The sequence below is a fragment of the Podarcis raffonei genome, chromosome 11 (genome assembly GCF_027172205.1).
Source record: "Podarcis raffonei isolate rPodRaf1 chromosome 11, rPodRaf1.pri, whole genome shotgun sequence".
Taxonomy (NCBI): domain Eukaryota; kingdom Metazoa; phylum Chordata; class Lepidosauria; order Squamata; family Lacertidae; genus Podarcis; species Podarcis raffonei.
In genome coordinates this window covers 36665290-36684824 of record NC_070612.1, presented here as the reverse complement: position 1 = coordinate 36684824, position 19535 = coordinate 36665290, and the positions used below count along the sequence as shown (strand labels likewise).

The window sequence follows — 19535 nt, the reverse complement described above, 5'->3', positions numbered from 1 at the left end:
AATCCGGCCCGCCAGACCTCGTCATGTGGCCCGTGTAGTCGCCCCCGGCCGCCAGCGTCTGAGTGAGGCGCTGAGGCGGCTCCTGTTGTCTTTAACAACCTCCCCACGGGCAGAAATCCAGCAAGCGTTACGTTCCTCAGTAAGGCTGCCTCGCGCTGGGAAAAGCTTCACCTGTTGGATTTCTGTCGCGCGGCCGTTCAAAGGCGCCGGAGAGGCGCGGTTCGTTCCAGCTGCTGCCAGAGTCCCTTCCCGCATGGCGCGCGACGGGATGGGTGCGCCCTTTCATTGCCTTGTCTCGGAGGCGCCCCTCTTCTCCCCTCCTCAATCCGCGCTCCTTTCCCCCAACTGCACCCCGAACCTCCTCCGGGAAGCAGCCGACCTCCACCCCCAAGAGGGAGGAAGGCTGCGCGTTTTTTTGGAAGCCGCCTTTTCCCCTTTCCCCAAGCCGCATTACCTCATGCTAAAGAACTCCCTACCTGAAGGGCTGGGCTAAATATTGGGACTGGAACCGGGACCGGGAGTGGGAGAGAAGTGAAGACGGGGCCAGGAGGGAAAGGGAGAAAAGGAAACAGGCCCGCTTGAACCCTGGGTGGGTCGGTGGTGGTGGGCGCGCGCTCCTTCCCTTCCTTCCTTCCTTCCCTCCCTCCTTTCCCCTCTTGCTTTCGGCCACCAAGCAGGATGCGCGCCTTTCCGTGCCACTGCTGCTCTGTGCCTCCCCTCGCAGATCCCTGCCGAGCGCCCGGAGCGCAGCATGCCCGCCCCGCTGCTCGCCCTCCTGCTTCTGCGCACCCTGCTGACTCGCCTGCTGCTGGTGGCTCGCCAGCACCTCCTGCCACTGCTCCGGTGCCTGGGGGCCCGCCTGACCTCCCGGCAGTCCCGCGAGGCGCTCCTCACCTGCCTCCTCTGCGTCCTCAACCTGCGCAAGAAGGTGGACGACGCCTAAGGCGAACTCTGCAGGGAGACGCCAAGGAGAAGGGGCGGCCGCAGCAGCAGCAGCAGCAGAAGCCCCCAACTTTGCAGGTAGGTAGCCCCACCGCCACCACCTGTCGTCCTCGCTGCCGCCACCACCACTCATGCAGAGACTTTCGAAGTGGAGCAGCACCCCAAAGAGCGAGGAGGAAACCGAGTTCACCCCGCGCTGCAGCCAATTTCTCTCTCTCTCTCTCCAGCATCTGAAGGGACATTTTTAGCTTCTGGGTGAGTGCGTGTGGAGAAGGAGCTGCTCTCCACCTGCCAAAGGAGAGGGAGAGCAATCAGGGAGCAACCAGCAACTCCAGTCCTCCCAAGGAAGAAGACTTAATTTCTGATCTCATTTCTCAAGATCCACCCCCAGACAAAACGCTTCCAGCTTCAAGCCTCGCTGAATGCTTTTCTCCTCTTCGCTTTGAAGCCAGGACCAAGCTCCCACCCACAACCCCACACTCATGGTCTTTTGGTTGCTGGTGGAGAATTATGGATGGGGAAGCAAAGCAACACCACCATTGCTGACCAGAGGCCTGGCGTGGTGGTAGCAGCGTGATTTCTCAGGCCTGGAAGCTGAAGAAGACTGGAAGTCCCCTTCCGTCAGACATTTCCGAGCAAGCTTAACTTCTGAGAGCATTCCCAGGAGGACTGAACCCAACGGGGCAAATTCTGCATCTGCATGGTTCGGAAGAGGCTGGAGAAGAATCTCTTGTGACTTTGCCATGTGTTTTATAGTCTCTTGTTAGAGTTCAGGACTGGTGGCCCACTGTCTGTTACCAAAAATCATTTTTCAATAAATTGTACAATAATTGTACATTTGAATATCTACTTGCCATTATTCTGACTATGTTTCTGCTTTCAGAGCTAGTTATTACTTACATTATTACAAAAAAAGTAATAATTGAATGCAGTGACAATAATTTATGATAATAAAGAGTGGACACATAGTCCTACAGATACAACCGGCCCTTTGAGGGTGACCAAACTGCTGATGCGGCCCCCGATTAATTTGAGTTTGACACCCCTGTGATAGATTTTAAATGTTAGATTTATTCAGACACATTAAGCAGTGAACACAGTACAACTGAATTACAGTTGGGTTCTCAAACACTGGGAGATGTACTCTTTGTTTTAAAAAGTCAATTTCAGTAGTTGCGAGTTGATATAAACCCATAGTCCATGTTCCTTCTCTATAACATAACTAGTAGCAGAAATGTCAAAGGAAGTGAAACTGATGATTACATAGGGAAGGAAATTATGATAGTTTCTTTTTCTGCTTATGTATTCTGTGAGGAATTTGGAATACAAAAATTCATGAATCTGAATATTATGATATCATGTTCAATAGTAAAGGACCAAAGAAGAAATACGAGACAGAAACTAAAGAGGCCTCTGAATGCATGCAGCTGCTTATGCATGTGCACTGGGGTTCTATGGATTCTCTGTTGTAGCTGTAGCTCCCTGTGCTGCATCACAGGCTGCTCCAGAGTCTCCCAAGTTTTTCTATAGCAGTTTTTGGCTGGAGGAGATACAAAAGTCTATAGCAGGAAGTGGGGAGGAACGGCTCAGGAGTTCTGAAGTGCATGCAGAAACTTTGGGCCATTTTCACTGCTGCAGCTCTATTGGCTCAAAGGACTTGTATGTGTGTATGTCTTCCTTTTCCTCTCTTGTACCCTCCAGCTCCACACACTCTCAAAATCAGCTTCAGAGGTATGGGAGACCCTCTGTAGCAGATTCTGGGAGCACAGGGGAGAGAAGGAAACAGAAGTCACATTGCATCAGCAGAATCCTGCTGGCCCAGCACTGAATGGCACCCTTCATCTCTTAAAATTATTCCCATGCAGAAGAAGGAAGTTTTAAAATCAAGCTACTTACTTTGTGTGATTTTAAGGAATTGTTCATAAATATGAATAAAATTTAAATATGATACTTTATGATTATAATGTACAAAGTAGTTAATTGTTTCATTATTCATTGAAAAAGTTACAGGAGGGTGCCATTTGAGGCAATGAGGGCTTGATAACGATAAAGAATCGTCTTACCCCATAATTTCCCACTCAGCTGCTTCAGTCTGTGGATGGGCGTTTACAGGTGCCACATAGTTGTCTGAGACATGGGCCTATACAATAATAGGAGGAGTGCAAGGATCTCTTCTTCAACCTTTCTTTCTGTTTGGTTTCAGAGATGTTAATAAAGAATGATTTCAACACTGAAAACTTAGTGCAGCAGAATATAACATAAGGGGACACTTTTTCTAAAAAATACAGTGGTACCTCTGGTTACGTACTTAATTCGTTCCAGAGGTCCGTTCTTAACCTGAAACTGTTCTTAACCTGAAGCACCACTTTAGCTAATGAGGCCTCCCTCTGCTGCCGCACCGCCGTCACGTGATTTCTGTTCTCATCCTGAAGCAAAGTTCTTAACCCGAGGTATTATTTCTGGGTTAGCGGAGTCTGTAACCTGAAGCATATGTAACCTGAAGCGTATGTAACCCGAGGTACCACTGTACAATTTCAGATATAATATCAGGGATTACTTGATAGATGACAGAGCTTCATACTGTGGTCAGGAATTGGCAGCCATAGTTTAGTATGATCATACTTGCCAGTAAAGTGGTATGTTGAAGACATTATTAATAAATCTGGCTAGACAAACAGTAGCTTTTAAAATAGTTGAAGGTGATATGATAGATAACATTGCCTTTGGTGCATATGCTCAAGTATATTGTCTCATTGTTTCTAATAAAACAGATTTTGAAGCATTCCAGAAATCTACAAAATGTGAGTGTACTGTTGGCAGTGATGCCTCTACCATACCACTGGTCAACACTCTGAGAATGCTGTCATCTCCAGCCTAAAATAACAACTTCTAAAGGTAATTTGGGCATGGTAATTTGGTACCTATTGTTCTGTGTTCGCTGCACTTCACTGAATTATAACCTGCCAAGCCTTTCTTTTAACATTCCTGGGATTGTGGACAAAGCCATAATACCTTATTTTGATTCAGTTTCTTATATCCAGTCACAGAGCTGTCCTGTGCTTAAAAAAGAGCAGATAGTTTTACAAATCTGCATCTATCCTAATTTAGCCTCCTTTGTTACTTCTTGCCACTTCTTATCTCTTGCCATTTTTAAAATATTGGAAGCTGACGTGAACCTGCAGATGGCAACAGGGTGTAAATGTAAATTGATACATCTTATTAGGTCTCCTTTGGATGATTGTGCCAGAGCATGAGCTGATTCTGACGTTACTTTTTGTACTTTGCTTCCTGTTGCTAAATATAAAATAAATGCTTCTCCCATCAAGTGCCGTATTTTTCGCCCCATAGGACGCACTTTTCCCCCTCCAAAAATGAAGGGGAAACGTGTGTGTGTCCTATGGGGCGAATGCAGGCTTTCACTGAAGCCTAGAGAGCGAGAGGGGTCGGTGCGCACCGACCCCTCTCGCTCTCCAGGCTTCACGCAGCTCTCCGCAAGGCACGGGAGCCCGGCGCTGGGCTCCCGCGGCTTGCGGAGAGTTGCCTGCATGCCGAAGGCTGGGCGCGCTGAGCTCAGCACGCCCAGGCTTCACGCAGCTCTCCGCAAGGCGCGGGAGCCTGGCGCCAGGCTCCCACGGCTTGCAGAGAGTTGCCTGTTCTGGGGGCTGGGGTCGGGGGAAGCTCGGGCTTCCCCCGCCCCAGCCCCGTGCTTGGGGGGGAAATTATTTTTCCCCCTTTATTTCCCTCCCCCAAAAAACTAGGTGCGCCTTATGGGATGGTGCGTCCTATAGGGCAAAAAATACAGTATGAACTTTTAGAATTGAGTATATATCCCTACTTTTAAAAAAGTTTTGAAACAGTGACCTGATTCTTTCCCTTAGATTTGCACCTTGCTTGAAAAAAACATTTAAATGGATGAATGCAGATTCTGGGGAATATGTTGGCTAATATTTACTGATTACTTTATTAAAATGACACACTCTGAAATTCTGTTTTAATTCCCATAATAAACCAAGGAAATTGCATGAACCTAACATTGGCAAATACAATGTTTGTATTTTCACAATAGATTGTAATTCGTATTGTAGAAAACACACAAATGGGATGTTTTCTTTATCTTATAATCAGCAAAAAGTGTACCAAAGCATGAGCACTTTGCAGAAGCAATACGGTATTGTTAAATTCAAACATTTGAAAACAGTTTTGTAGCTTATGTTGAATATGAATTATTTTTGGTGGCTAATTATTTAATATGAATTTTTATGTGTTCTGTTTTCTGTAGAGAATAGTATCTGAACACTGATGTGACACCTATGCCCTCTGGTGAGTCGTTGTGGAGGACACAGATGCTTCTCCAGCCTTTAGCCACCCTTTTGCCTTGGTTCTGCCCATCGGGTGAGTTGGACTCTTGTTATGCAGGCCCTCCATTCCAGAGTGACCTACATGAGATCAGTAACAAAAATTACAGTCCCTGCTCTCTGTTACCAGATCTGCTTGTGTGCTAGTACACACACGTGTGAATTTATATCTTAGGTATGTATGCAGACAAAAGGTTATTTGGGGGAATTAGCTATACTGACCTTTGGATCTTTACAGGATATGAATGTGTGCTACAGACAGGATTGCATTGACTAGTTTGCCTTGGGGAATTTTGCAATAATTAGTAAGAAACCAATATTAGTGTGCTGGCTTTTGAGAGCTCGCCGTAAGCACACCAGGGAGCCTGAGGTAGCTGGTTTCTCTGCATAGTCAGGGGTCAGCGAACCTTTTCAGCAGGGGGCTGGTCCACTGTCCCTCAGACCTTGTGGGAGGTCAGACTATATTTTTTTTTTGGGGGGGGGGGGATGAACGAATTCCTGTGCCCCACAAATAACCCAGAGATGCATTTTAAATAAAAGGACACATTTTACTCATGTAAATACGCACTGATTCCCGGAACGTCTGCAAGCCAGATTTAGAAGGCGATTGGGCCGGATCTGGCCCCCGGGCCTTAATTTGCCTACCCATGGCATAGATGATGGATTCCCCATCTCTCTCTCTGCTGCATTTTGACTGTTGAGGGAGGAGCTCACTATACATGGTCTTGTATATCCCAGTATGCTTCATTTCTCTTATCATTTAGCATTTCTGCAATCAAATTTTCAAATATATTTAATCTTACTATTTATCTTCTATTTTTATTATCTAATTTAGTATTTGGAAATGGAGTGGGGAGGTGAATATTCTCTTGATTCTTCCAACTTGGATTGTTTGTTAAACATACTTCCTGGAGATCTGGAGTTTCAGCAGATACTTGGTGACATTGATGAGAAAATAAAGAAAAATGCTTCTAGGTAAGCTGTGTGGTATTGGGGCAGAAGTCAACTTCAGTTGCATTTATGCTGATTGCTACTGCTTTTGTTGTTTTGTTTCTGCAACCTGATTTAAAAAATTCCATCAGTTACTTATATACTTATCCTTATTTCATTCTAAAAATGAAACATGTACTTCCCTGGATCAAGAAACTAGTACCAGAGTCAGACCTGATAAAAGAATACATTGAGAGAGTATACATTGTATTGCTACCAAGACATTCAGGTGAGGGAAACTCCCTCAATATAATTGTTCCTCCCCTCACTATTGGTTAAAGGATATAGTGCTGAAAGCCCCGTGGAATGCATGGTTCATTAAATTCAAAAACATTTCAGTGCTATTTGGCAAGAATTCAGCCTTGAGACTGCTATGCACCATATTAAGTCAGAAATTATTTTGCTAAATGAGTTAGAAGATTTTGTGAATATACTTATTGAAATTTGGAGTTCTGTGGCCTATTAATAAACTGGAACTGAACTGATATATATTTTGCTATAATGAAGCATTGTGGTTTTTACCAAAGTGATGTCTCTGTGCCTAATCCTAATCCTTCTATCAATGTTAGGACAAATTATTAGAAACATTTTGTTCTGTAAAGGGTTGTAGTGGCTTGTAATAATTGGTTATCACTTATCAGGTAGATTAGTCTCAAACCTTATTTTTAATGGAGGTATTTTTAATGGAGGTTTAGGTAACAAACAATAGTTGAGCCTTTACAGTTCACAAAGCTATAATTCATTAACTTTGATTAAGTGAGACACATTAGATACTACAATAGAAGTCTTTGACAAAATGTCCCAGAAACCAAAGTCTATGACTAGTGCATTGAGTTTCAGATTCCGAAGACAGGCTTAAATAAGTTATGAAGATACATCCTGGTTTTTTATCACATTTAGAACTAGTGTTGGAATGGTATATTATATCTGGAAGTTGAGTGTGGACCATAGGGTATTATTTTCCATAGTAGTCCTTGAATTCATGAAAAGGTTCTTTGATAAAGATAAGATATTTGTTTCAGGGGCACCATTTCGAACCCATTTCTTGAAAAGGCCTTTGAATGTGCTTGATAGGCCACCCATACTTGATTACTTTTTAAAGACGCTTTCATATATTACAGTCATTAGTATGGTTTCAGAGGATGATCCAATAGGGGAAAATTGCATCTTTATCAGGTTAGATAGCACCTGCAATGTTTAGATATTTTTGAACTTTGTTTAAAATGATACAATCAGCACATCAACCATGGCTTCCCAAAGAATCCTGAGAGTTGTTAGGAGACCCCTAGTCTGCCACAGAGCTGCAATTTTCAGAATGGTTTACCCTTCAATTTTCAGGAAACCCTTGAGAATTGTAACTCTCTGTTGTAGACTGGTGGGACGGAGAGGAATGATGGGGAAAACTGCTGGGGAACCCCCAAGGGAAGAAGGCTGGGAACAGGAGGTGTTGAAAGCTTAAAGAGTAACAGGGCTTAGTGAGCTGGGAGAGTCTGTGGCAGAGAGGTCAAGAATCGGAGGCAGAAGCTGAAGTAAGTGAAAGGAGGGAGGTCAAGAGGCAGTGATGAGTCAGGCGGCTGAAGAGCCATGGGTGTCAAAGAGCGAGTCGGCAGTAAATCACACCATTCAGAGTTGGAGTTAACTCTTTATTAGCAAAAAACATGATATTCACAGGGTTGACTGTCATTAGTGAGACCTAATGAACACAGCAGCTAATCCCCATTAGCTCTTACCCCATTAATCAGTTGACAGGACTGAAAGTCCCCACCTCCCCACAGCCGCGTAAGTGTCCTCCTCTGCTGGGCTTTCCCCAAGCAATTGGAAGCTGCACCTGTTGCTACTGCGCTCGTTTCAGCCCTCTTCTGGTTCTAGCAGATGGGAGGGAGGGGAGCGGAGCTTGTCTCCGCAGGAAAACACTGTGGCAAAGAATTCAGCCCCCAAATGGATTACATATTTGTAGAAAATGGTGTCAGTGATTACCAGCTGATTAAACCTACCACCATTTTGTGACTCGCTTTGCTCCTGCACCACTGTTATATTACTAGTGAACTTCAGTAATTTTCTACCCCTGAGGGTAGAAAGGATAAAATAATCCCTGTTTTAGGAGTGATGGAAATTGCTGATACAAAGCACACACATCCAATTGTTTTTAAGGTTGTAAGGTGGTGATTAACCCCAACTGTATTATGACACATGCACAGTGAGGCCTGCTCACCCACACAGGCTTCTGCATTGATAGTGTCCATAAAACTAAATTACTGTTAATATGGTAAATTAAAGTGTTATATAATATAATGCTATTTAATGTTGAATACTTTGCCGTAAATGATAAGTATTCGTTTTTAATGTTTGCTTCTTTTCTACTTTAGCATGGAACAGTGTCTTAAGGAGCTACAATCAGAAATAAATGAAACTTGTCCTGATGAATTGCTACAAGACACAACTGACTGCCTTCAGTGGTTAAATAATTGCAGTTTCAGCTCAATCAAGCCATCTTCAACCCCTCACAGAGAATTGATCAAGTTTCTCCAAACACTGGTAAAAATGCTGTTGTTTTATGCCATAGTTAAAAATTATTTTCTTTTATAAAAAAATTGAATATCATGCAATGCAGTAAGAAACAAACTAATTAAATGATAAAAAAGAAAAAGAAAGATAGAGTGAAGAAAATACAAATTCCTTTCTCAAACATTGATCTTAATCCTTGTCTCGCATAGAAGGGGGTGGATCCTCAGAGCTTCCCTTCTTCAAACCTCCCAGCCTTGGATAACTTCCCTTCCCTGCCTCTCACACAGGGTCCTTCACCAGCCAGCCATCAGCTTCATGTGTGCACAGTTCTCTTAATGATAAAAAATAATAAAAGAATGAGAAAAGAAAAAAGGGGAAAGTGGAAGGTATGAAAAGTGCTTCTGCCACAGATTAGGATGAAGAATCAGCATGGGGAAGTTGGTGTCAGCAGCAGATCCCTGGACTCGCCACCTCTTCAAGCCTCCTTCCTGGGGTGCTTCTCCTGCCAGGCTGACTCTTCTAAGGAGTTAGTGGGGTAGGGATTGAGATCTAGGGGGCAACAGGTAGGGTATCTGCAAGGTCTAGGGAGTGGGGTAGTTGGAGCTAGTGAGCCAGGGGTGCAGCCTCTGGTATTTAAATATTTTGTTATTGTTGATCTTAATGTGTTTAATTATATGCTTGTCGGGTGTCCCCCCCATTTTTTGCATTTTATATGTTTGTATTTTACTTGCCAAAGTTTGTGTTCCTCTTCATGCTGTTCATTTGCACAAGGCTTCTGTTTTCTGAAGGAAACCTTCTTTCCTCTTTTAGCTTCTTCGTCTTAGCTCATTAACCTTGTTGGCATCCTCTTGAAATTGGTGGTACTTTTCTTGATCTGCAGTAAAATTCTAGCTGAACTGTTATTATGGCTTTAAATAATCACAAGCATTTTAAAGAGATTGAACCCTCTTGATTAAGTGGCCTGTAATTTCCTAGTTTGCTCCTCTATTACGTCATAAAAATTGGTATTATATTTAGCTAAAGACTAAACAATTAAAATGACTTTAAAACCATTAGTATAAAGACTTATTTTAGTGGCAATTTCTTTTCTTTTTTTAAGTAAACCTGTAATTTCACATTGAATACCCGAAGAGCCCCTGTAGATGTCACTTGGATCCAGTGATTTGTTAATTTTCAAATTGTTAATTAGCCTAGAGCTTCAAATCTCATCACTTCTATTTGACTCATTTCTTCAGACATCTTCCTTGAAAAAAATGATTCAGGCATGTGTAATTATCTTTTTTCTTCTGCAGTTGTTCAGCTATTTGATCCACTGTATACAATATACAAGACAGAATAAAAAGCATAGGTTTTTGTTACACACATATTGAAAGCTATTACTGAATTTATGTAATTAAGTTTTATTTACTGGCATTTTGTTTAAACATTCTGAAATCAGTTAAATCAGAGTTCTAGATTCTGAGTGGGTATCAGCTAATGAGTCCTGTCAGTGGAAGCTCCATGCAAGGACTGCCTCTTGCACAATGGGGCTGTCTCTCTCCTCCTTCCATGCACGCCCCCCTTAAATTGGCAGGAATCAGGAGAACCCCTAGAACAGCACACCAGGGGTGGGATCATTCCATCTGGCAATCCAAAATGCACTTTAGCACAGCATTGAATTCATTCCTCTGATAATATTTTTTGGAAAAATGAATATATTCCGATATGTAATCCGTCAAGATTAAATGTGTAAAGTGATCAGTTAAGAAGAGACAAGTACAAATATTCTGTAAGGTACTATGTAAATTCTTAGCCTGAAAATTCTAACACCTTAATAAAAATCAGTACAATTTTTGTTTGAACTGTGAGGAGCTTATTAAAGCATTTATAAAATTGTGGTATATTTGCAAATTAACTTGATTGTGTTTGGTTACCACCAATAAAATACACTCATAGGCTACGTACAGTCTACTCTGAAAGAGCCTGCGTCCACCATTTTCGATACATTTCTTCCGATAGGCACCTGCAGCACTGTTTGAAGCCTTTTGAAACCTTGACTTTCAAATACAAAAGCCTGCCTTAACATAGGCAGTTTTCAAAAAGACTTTGAAATGGGAAACTAAGCTTGCAAAGCTTCAAAGCCAGCTGCAGGAACTCTTCTTTTAGGAGTACCAACTCCAAAATGGTGTGTGTAAACCACCTGGTGACCATTTTAGGGATGTATTTTCAATTTGAAAAGACTTTGAACACTGCTTAGGTTTAGGTAGGCTTTTGTAATTGAAAATATTTCTGTTTAAGCTTCAAAAGCAGCAGCACTTTCTTGTGGATGACATTTTTGGATTCATATTCCATAAGAAAGAAGCCCATTGGCTGGTTTGAAAGCTATTGAGCTTTTATGCTATCTTTAATAAAATAGCATATTTGACAATCTCATAGAAAGTTAAGATTGTTTAAATGTAATATTTCTCATAACTTCCCATATATCTTGAAGATTAGTAATTTCTCTGCTAATCTGCTCTAGGAATTGCAAAAATAGTTTTGTATCTGTGCATTTGTATATTACGTACACAAATACGCCCTGTTATTTAAAATTATATTATTGTGAGTCCATGTGTAATATAATGCAATATTACACTATTCTCTCCTAGACTGCAAATAAATATTGTACTTTGAGAAACCAATAGGGGGTTAAAAAAATCCTTTTTATTAAGACATATTACATGTATAACTAAACACAGTAATAAAATACATATAATGAAACAGAATTCAGGAAGAGGTTGTTAAACTTCTGGCACCACCCTGAGATCTTTAGATGAAGGATGGTATACAAACAAACAGCTTTCCTTCCTTTCAAAGTCCCTGGTGGGCATTGAATACTTTCAGGATGGCAACTGCTACCGCTGCTCCCAGGTAGAGCTATTCAGAATTACTTCTTCCTCTAAAAGAAGCCACCCACCATTGGGTCAGTGCTCCTAGAACCTGATGTGTTTTGGGACTGGAGCGTGACAAGTAACCTGGGCTTTGTTTTATAGTTGAATTCATTTTTGAAGCCTTTGCAGAGTTTCAAGAGTGTGAATGTAAGCAACCTTTTTCAGCCGTGGGCTGATCCACCATCCCTCAGACCATGTGGTGGGCCAGACTATATTTTGAAAAAAAATAATGAACAAATTCCTCTGCCCCACAAATAACCCAGAGATGCATTTTTTTAAAAAGCACACATTCTACTCATGTAAAAACACCAGGCAGGCCCCACAAATACCCCAGAGATGCATTTTAAATAAAACGACACATCCTACTCATGTAAAAACATGCTGATTCCCAGACTGTCCGCTGGCCAGATTGAGAAGGCGATTGGGCCGCATCCGGCCCCTGGGCCTTAGGTTGCCTACCCATGATTTAAGCTGTTGATGACACTCATGCACTTGTGATCTTCTCTAGTTTTGTCTGGGTATGGTGGGCTACTCCTCCTACAGGAGGAAGCAAATTGCATGGTTATGCCTTTGAGCTCCAAGAGGATCTCAGTGGTGTTCAATGCCCTATGGAAGTTTATAGGTAGGAAATTTACATTTTCTCCCCTTGAGGGACTTTATTTTAATTCTAGAAAGCTTAAAGATACCTACGGCTAGTCATACAGTCCATAGACTAACTATTGTATGATTCACGTATAAACTAAAACAGTCAATTGTGAGTTAAATGAATTGTGGCCATTATTTTTTATTTTTGTTCAGCTGTCATAATCATGGAAATTGCTGTCAGCCATGTCTGTGATTTCCAAAACAACCCATTTTGTTTGTCTGCATTGCCAGGGGGCTTGCACCAGCAAAAAAGTACTACGTAAATCAGCTCATTTTCTTTAAGTTTTTCAGAAGCTCTTGAGAAACTTTATTTAATCCTTCTGCCCTAGTAGGCTGGAATTTTGCATTTATTCATCCATGTCTAATTTATTTGAGTTAGATTTATGCACATGTAAATGAGTTCATATTGAACTCCTAATATCTAGGCTCCATCCAGAACAAATGGGAAAGAATTCCATTTAGTTGTAGGAATTAGTCATAACTTACTTTTAAAAGTAAAATTCACATTTTTCTTCCAGTTTTCAAGGTAATTATGTTACCCAGCATAATATGAAATGTTCAACCTCCTCTCAGCCTTTTGTGTCCATAATAGGATGAAGTTTGACTATGAGAACAGTGACTACTGTAAACACTGTTACATTTAGCATTAGAACAATGTATATTTGATCTTATAGAATTTCAGATGCATTTAAAAGTATAGAAAATGTTAATCAGCCAAAGTCAAAGGCCTGAGGAACGTTTTCACCTGGCACCTAAATATATACAATCAAGGTGCTATGCAAGCCTCCCTGGGGAGAGCATTCCACAAGCGGGGAGCTACCACAGAAAAAGCCTGTTTTTGTGTTGTCACCCTCTGGATCTCTTGTGTAGGAAGCACAAAAAGAAGGGCCTCTGATGTTGATGATCACAGGGTCTGGGTCAGTTCATATGGGGAGAGGTGGGCCTTGAGGTATTGTAGTCCTGACATGTTTAAGGCTTTATAGGTCAAAATCGCCCCTTTGAATTGAGCCCAGCAACTACGTAGCCAGTGCAGCTGGGCCAGGATTCATGTACTATGCTCAGATTGTCTGGCCACCGCATTCTGCACTAGCTGAAGTTTCCAGACCATCTTCAGAGGCAGCCTTACGTATACTGTGTAACATCAACCACAACAATTTTATTATACCCCGCCCATCTGGCTGGATTTCCCCAGCCACTGTAGGTGACTTACAGCATAAAAAATTGTAAAACATTAGACATTAAAAATTTCCAGATACAGGGTTGCCTTCAGATGTCTTCTAAAAGTCAGATAATTGTTTATTTCCTTGGCATCTGATGGTAGGGTGTTCCAAAAGGCAGGCGCCACTACTGAGAGGGCCCTCTACTTGGTTCCCTGTAACCTCAGTGTCTGGGCTGATTGATGGGGGTGGAGATGTTCCTTCAGGTATGCTGTGTTGCAGGTGCTGCAGTAATCTAACCTAGTTGCAGTAATCTAACCTAGAGGTTACCAGAACATAGAAGACAGAGGTTAGGCTATCCCTGTCCAGATAGGGGTACAGCTGGACCACCAGCTGAAGCTGATGGAGCCTCAAGTGACAGCAGATGATCCAGAAGTACCCCCAAAGCTATGTACATCTTTTTTCTCTGAAGGTGAATTTTTTGAGGTGTATATTATTTTATTTTTTGATACTAAACTTCCTGTGTGTTAACACAGAGACTAAAGTTTTACATGCCAACAGACTTTATTAAAGGACTTACATAAATGTATGCAGGTGTGTGTAGATATTGTGGTTTATGGTATCATTAACCTATCAAAATATTATACCACTATTAATGTACAGGTCATGCATCCTTTTGATCTAATAGCTGCTGTTTCAAGTGTTCCTTTAAAAGATCCAGGAAGTCCCTTGTGTTGAATGAATGACAGTTTTTGCCTTCTCACTAGTAAAGAGAATTGTATTAGCTAACAGGAGGAATATTGGGGGAGGGGAATTCTATATTAGAAAATTTCATTTTGTAGGCAGTAATTAACAGTAATTTGCATAGTTTTTCAAGAGAGCCATTGTTTACTTTAAATTGAGTCATTCACATAACTTAGCATATTGTTATTTATTTTCTCTTAGCAAAGCTTACTGAAGGATGAACAAAACCAAGAAGAAACTATTCTTCACTTTCTTCTTGATCTCTCCAGTCAATGTGGTGTCTTATTTCCCTGTACTCCAAGTGGGACATCTTTTGAGTTTATATCCAGTGCTTCCCTTCATGGTGTTGAAGATGATTCTGCAATGGATACACAGTATATTTGGGATGATGTAAGATTACATCTTCGGCGATTCTTAGTAAACCAGCTGCAAAATCATAATGAAACAAAAACTGGTACCTTACAACAGCAACTGCAGTTTAAAACTCGGTGTCTACAGCAGCTTTTATTTCTATATCCTGAGGCAGAAGTTCTGGGGAAGTATCAAAAAATGCAGAATAAATTGGTTAGTGATCTTTTACAGAAATGTGTTCTAGAAAGCATGGGTGAAACAAACTTTGAAAAGATGGTTCATGGTTATGAAAACTCAATTCCTGCATTGTGTGCAATGATAAAAGAAGATTTCTATGTACTGAGCGGAATTATTGACCCTTCTTCAACACTGAAGTTTATTAATGAAACTTATTTGGATACCATCACGGAAGAAATGACCGTTCTTCTTGAAACACTTTGTGAGCTTCAGTTTAAGGAAAATGCATTACATGGTGTTAAAGCAAGCAAGAGCTCAAAGAAACACAGAGGAGTACCTCATGTTGGGGGTTAGTGGCATTTTTTTCCATGAATTGTCTTAATTGTTTTTATCCTTTCGTTTATCTTAATTAATTATTAGTTATTAGTTATTTAATTATCTTAATTATCTTAATTATCTTAATTATCTTAATTGTTTTTATCCTTTCATTTCTCATATATGTGTCTCATACATGTCCAGTGAAGGACATAAGTACATGAATACGGTAGCCACAAACACTCAGTGGCAAGGCTTAAGCAACATCCATCTATATTCTTCTGTTCCAAATTGTAGGCTGTGTTTGTCTGCTTGAGTGTAGGCAGATCATAGAGATAAACCCATGACAATTTGCTTCAAGTTACTCCCCCTCTTGTCTTCTTGTGAGCAAAGGAACTGGACATACTTTGTTACCTTCTTACTAGTGCAAATTAGGTCATGTTGGGGTGAGCAGGGGTGAGGCAGCTTTGGAGATTTGGGCAGTTCTTATCCTTTTCATGTTTGCATTTGAACAGCCAGGTGCAAGAGGAGGATTTGGAGGTAAGCCTCTTTCTAAGCATCCTGCAAAAAAAGAAAAGTGAACTGTGTGTTTATTGTGATGAGGTTGCTCTGTTCTTCCACAAGAAGCTTGGTTTTTTTTACTGCTGGGTGCACAGAAATGCAATCATCTGCTGCTCTCAAGAAGGAAGAGGCAGGGGGGGAGGAAGAGAAACTATGGGCCAGATGAGAGACCACAAGGAGCCAGATCTAGCCTGAGGGACGGACTGTCTTAAACTGCAATAGCCCTTTTACTTAAATATTAGTTACGCTTTTTAAACAAGGACTTAATCTTGAACTTAGTTTTTAAATAGCTGATAGGTATTGTGTTCTAAAATACATCTTCTGAAAATGCCATCAAACAGATAAGGCAATGGATGAGACACATTGCAGATGAGTTCGGAGAGTCTGTATTATTTTAACTTCATTTTCATTAAAATTATATTTATCTTATTATAAATAATAATATTTATCTTACTACCTCAGGGCTCTGTCCTCTCCCCCATGCTTTTTAACATCTATATGAAGCCCTGGGGTTGGGCTGGGTGTTCACCTCTCATTTAGATCAGAACTGGTTAAGGTGGTGAAGGTCCTGTGCAAGTGTCCGGAGGCAGTTGGAGGATGGATGGCAGCTAATGGATTGAGGCTGAATCCCAACAAGACAGAAGTATTGTTTCTGGGGGAGAAGGGCAGGCAACTGTGGGGGACTCCCTGGTTCTGAATGGAGTAACTGTGCCCCTGAAGGACCATGGGGTGCAGCCTGGGAGTCATTTTGGACTCACAGCGGTCCAGGCGGCTGTCTACTAATTCCATCTGCTACACTGGGTGAGACCCTACCTGGCTGCTCACTGTCTCACCAGAGTGATACATGCCCTCACTTGGACTACTGCCATGCACTAAATGTGGGGCTTACCTTTGACATTGACTCGGAAACTACAACTAATACAGAATGTGGCAGGTAGACTGGTGACTGGGAGTGGCTGCCGGGACCATATAACACTGGTCTTGAAAGACATACTACATTGATTCCCAGTATGTTTCCAAGCACAATTCAAAGTGTTGGTGCTGACCTTTAAAGCCCTAAATGGCCTTGGCACTATATACCTGAAGGTATTTTAAACTGTTACATTTTCATTCATTTAGCTTCTTTTTATATTACCAAGTTATTTGTAACCAAATTTTGTATTCTCTTCCATGACATTACTTGGGCATTTAATGATAATGAGGCAGAAGAATACTGATTAAAAATGACTAACAATTTTATTTATTTTTATTATTTATTAAATGTGTATACCACCCAAGGCAGTTCACAACAGACAAATACAAAATGAAAATACACAATACATAATAAAACAAAAATGAAATTAAAACAAACCAGTAACTCCCCTTCCACAAACACATTTAAAAAACCATAGATTGTTAATCATCTGAACACTTGGTTGAAGAAAAATGTTTTCATCTGGCACCTAAAGGTATGCAATGAAGGTGACAATAGTCACATGAACTAGGCCACAGGTTCCTTATGCAGCATGTAGAATTTTATCAAGAAGAAAGTCAAAATTAATTAACACAGTGACAAATCACAGCTGATGCACTAAGTTTGTTGCACTCCCCTGAGCCGCAGTGGAACTGATGAGCACAGTTAGAATCAGACATAGAAAAGAATAACATTTACCTGGATGTTACCAGAGGGCGGTACCTTGTTCCATCAATGCAAGGATTTTTGCTTGTGGAATTGAACTCCCTTCCCCCTTTCCCTCCCCATAAGTACCTTGTGTCATCCCACAAACGACCCCTGCATTGGGGTAAACCTCAGAACAGATTTAAGGAGTGTACAGGGATAGGAGAGGGGAGGAAGTTCTGCTGTGCAAGCAGAAATCCTTGCTCTGATGGAACAAGTTAGTTGCATACTGTCCACAATTTCTGTTAACTTTTACTGGCAACATTTTATAATATTATAACTGTGTCTGAAATACAGTGTATGGCTTGGGAATATAAGGATGAATTCTAAATAAATAATGAAACAGAGGCTTGAAGGTTTCCTATATATAATACCCTAAGGCCACATACAGTATTTGTTTCTAGAGGGAGCATGACACTTTAAAAATATTGCAAAAGAATTAAGCATGCTACTTTTAAATTTATAGTAGGGGGTATGATGATACTAGCTAAGTTACTGAAATGTCAATTGAGCTGAAGAAATTTCAAAGCTGCTAGCATATCCAAAAACCTTACTGTTGCTTCAAATCAGTTATTAATCCCATAAAGTGAAGCTCAACAGTAGAATTTCATTATTGACCCCTATTATATTTAAAAGATGACTTCTTAAAGGCTTTCTTGTTCTTGCATGTATTATTTGAAAGAAACAAAATATTAGATGTATTAATATTTGTCATTTAAATATCTATTTTTACAGATGCATTTTTATTTTTGCATCATATGTAATGTCTGTTTGAATCCTGCAAAAGTTACGAAGATTCACGTCTGTGATTTGATTTTCTTATGCACACTCTGCAAACAAAAAAAGCAATATAAATTTTGAACATTTTTTCATTTGTTAAAGAATATTTCCAATTAGGAAACACTAATTATTTTCATCTCAAAGCTTCCTTTGCACACCTGGGTGTTCTTCCTAAGGGTGAAAAGAACATTTAACTCACCATGCCCCCTAATTATTGCATTCTCCTCCCAAGTATAAAAGATGAAAGTGATTTACTCTTCAATCCATTTTCTTTTGAGCGGTCAAAGGTCAGTCTGAGATTTATATATTAGAGTAGTCTCTTTAATAAAAGAGTGTGACAAAGAAGTTGAGAGGGAATTATTAAGTTGGTTTTTCTTAGGAACATACAGTAGTGTGTAAAGGAAATAATAGAGGGCTATGAACGTCAAAAGAAGGAGGACTTCTAAAAGGTCTCCTGAAGAGGTTCCTAAGGCTCCTACAGTATTGTTTGACAAGGAAATTGATACATGACTCTTTACGTGACTCTTTTCAACGCACATAAGCTGTCTCCTGAGCAGAATGTAATTAGATGCTCCTTGGTGAGATACCATTAAGTTGTGGGGCATTTTGTATACCTTCATTAGTGTGAGGCTTGGTTAGCTTTATGATTTTTATTTTTAAGAAATGGCTCATTAATTTTTTTGTGCACCTTACGTTGGTTTCTGTGAGAAAGTAATATTTAAATATATAGGTCTTGGTGCATCAGCCCTGCCCCACATTTATATGTTCACTTAGCATAGGTTGTTATTTCCCACGCTGTACTCTCTTGCGCAGGGGCAGCGGGTGGCGCTGTGGGTAAAAGCCTCAGTGCCTAGGGCTTGCCGATCGAAAGGTCGGCGGTTCGAATCCCCGCGGCGGGGTGCACTCCTGTTGTTCGGTCCCAGCGCCTGCCAACCTAGCAGTTCGAAAGCACTCCCAGGTGCAAGTAGATAAATAGGGACCGCTTACTAGCGGGAAGGTAAACGGCGTTTCCGTGTGCGGCTCTGGCTCGCCAGAGCAGCGATGTCACGCTGGCCACGTGACCCGGAAGTGTCTCTGGACAGCGCTGGCCCCTGGCCTCTTGAGTGAGATGAGCGCACAACCCTAGAGTCTGTCAAGACTGGCCCGTACGGGCAGGGGTACCTTTACCTTTACCTTACTCTCTTGCGCATGCTCTCTGCAATAAAAAAGTATAATCGGTTTTATTTAATTTGCAGCAAGCTTTTTTTTAATAGACAATGATCTTAAACATTCATGCTTACTAAAGCATTCATAATGTTTCAATAAACCAGAGGTTTTCAACCTTTTTTAGTCCACAGCTCACTTGACCAACTACATTCTTTCTGTGGCACCCCTGTGGGGCTTAGGAGCCCAGTTATGTCACCCATTGCCTGCAGAGCTAGCAGCCTCTCACCCTTTGTCGAACACC

The 19535-nt window shown here is 41.2% G+C and overlaps 1 protein-coding gene and 1 long non-coding RNA gene across 6 annotated transcripts in view; both read left to right on the top strand.

Annotated features, from left to right (window-relative positions):
* Nucleotides 1–19535, top strand: part of KIAA0825 (KIAA0825 ortholog) — a 179986-nt gene that overhangs the window by 12453 nt on the left and 147998 nt on the right. For 2 of the 5 annotated variants that reach the window (XM_053409044.1, XM_053409040.1), the window contains exons 2-5: nt 5222–5334; nt 6133–6272; nt 8654–8822; nt 14449–15124. In XM_053409044.1, coding sequence (XP_053265019.1) covers nt 6142–6272; nt 8654–8822; nt 14449–15124 — 976 coding nt within the window. In that variant the 5' untranslated portion in view covers nt 5222–5334; nt 6133–6141. Of the gene's footprint in view, nt 1–5221; nt 5335–6132; nt 6273–7625; nt 7817–8653; nt 8823–14448; nt 15125–19535 lie in introns of those variants that run through there. The other 3 variants (XM_053409043.1, XM_053409042.1, XM_053409041.1) reach the window with 3 other exon arrangements.
* LOC128423639 (uncharacterized) lies at nt 986–1777 on the top strand. The gene is made up of 2 exons (XR_008332811.1): nt 986–1048; nt 1080–1777. It is a non-coding gene; the product is annotated as an uncharacterized LOC128423639 (long non-coding RNA).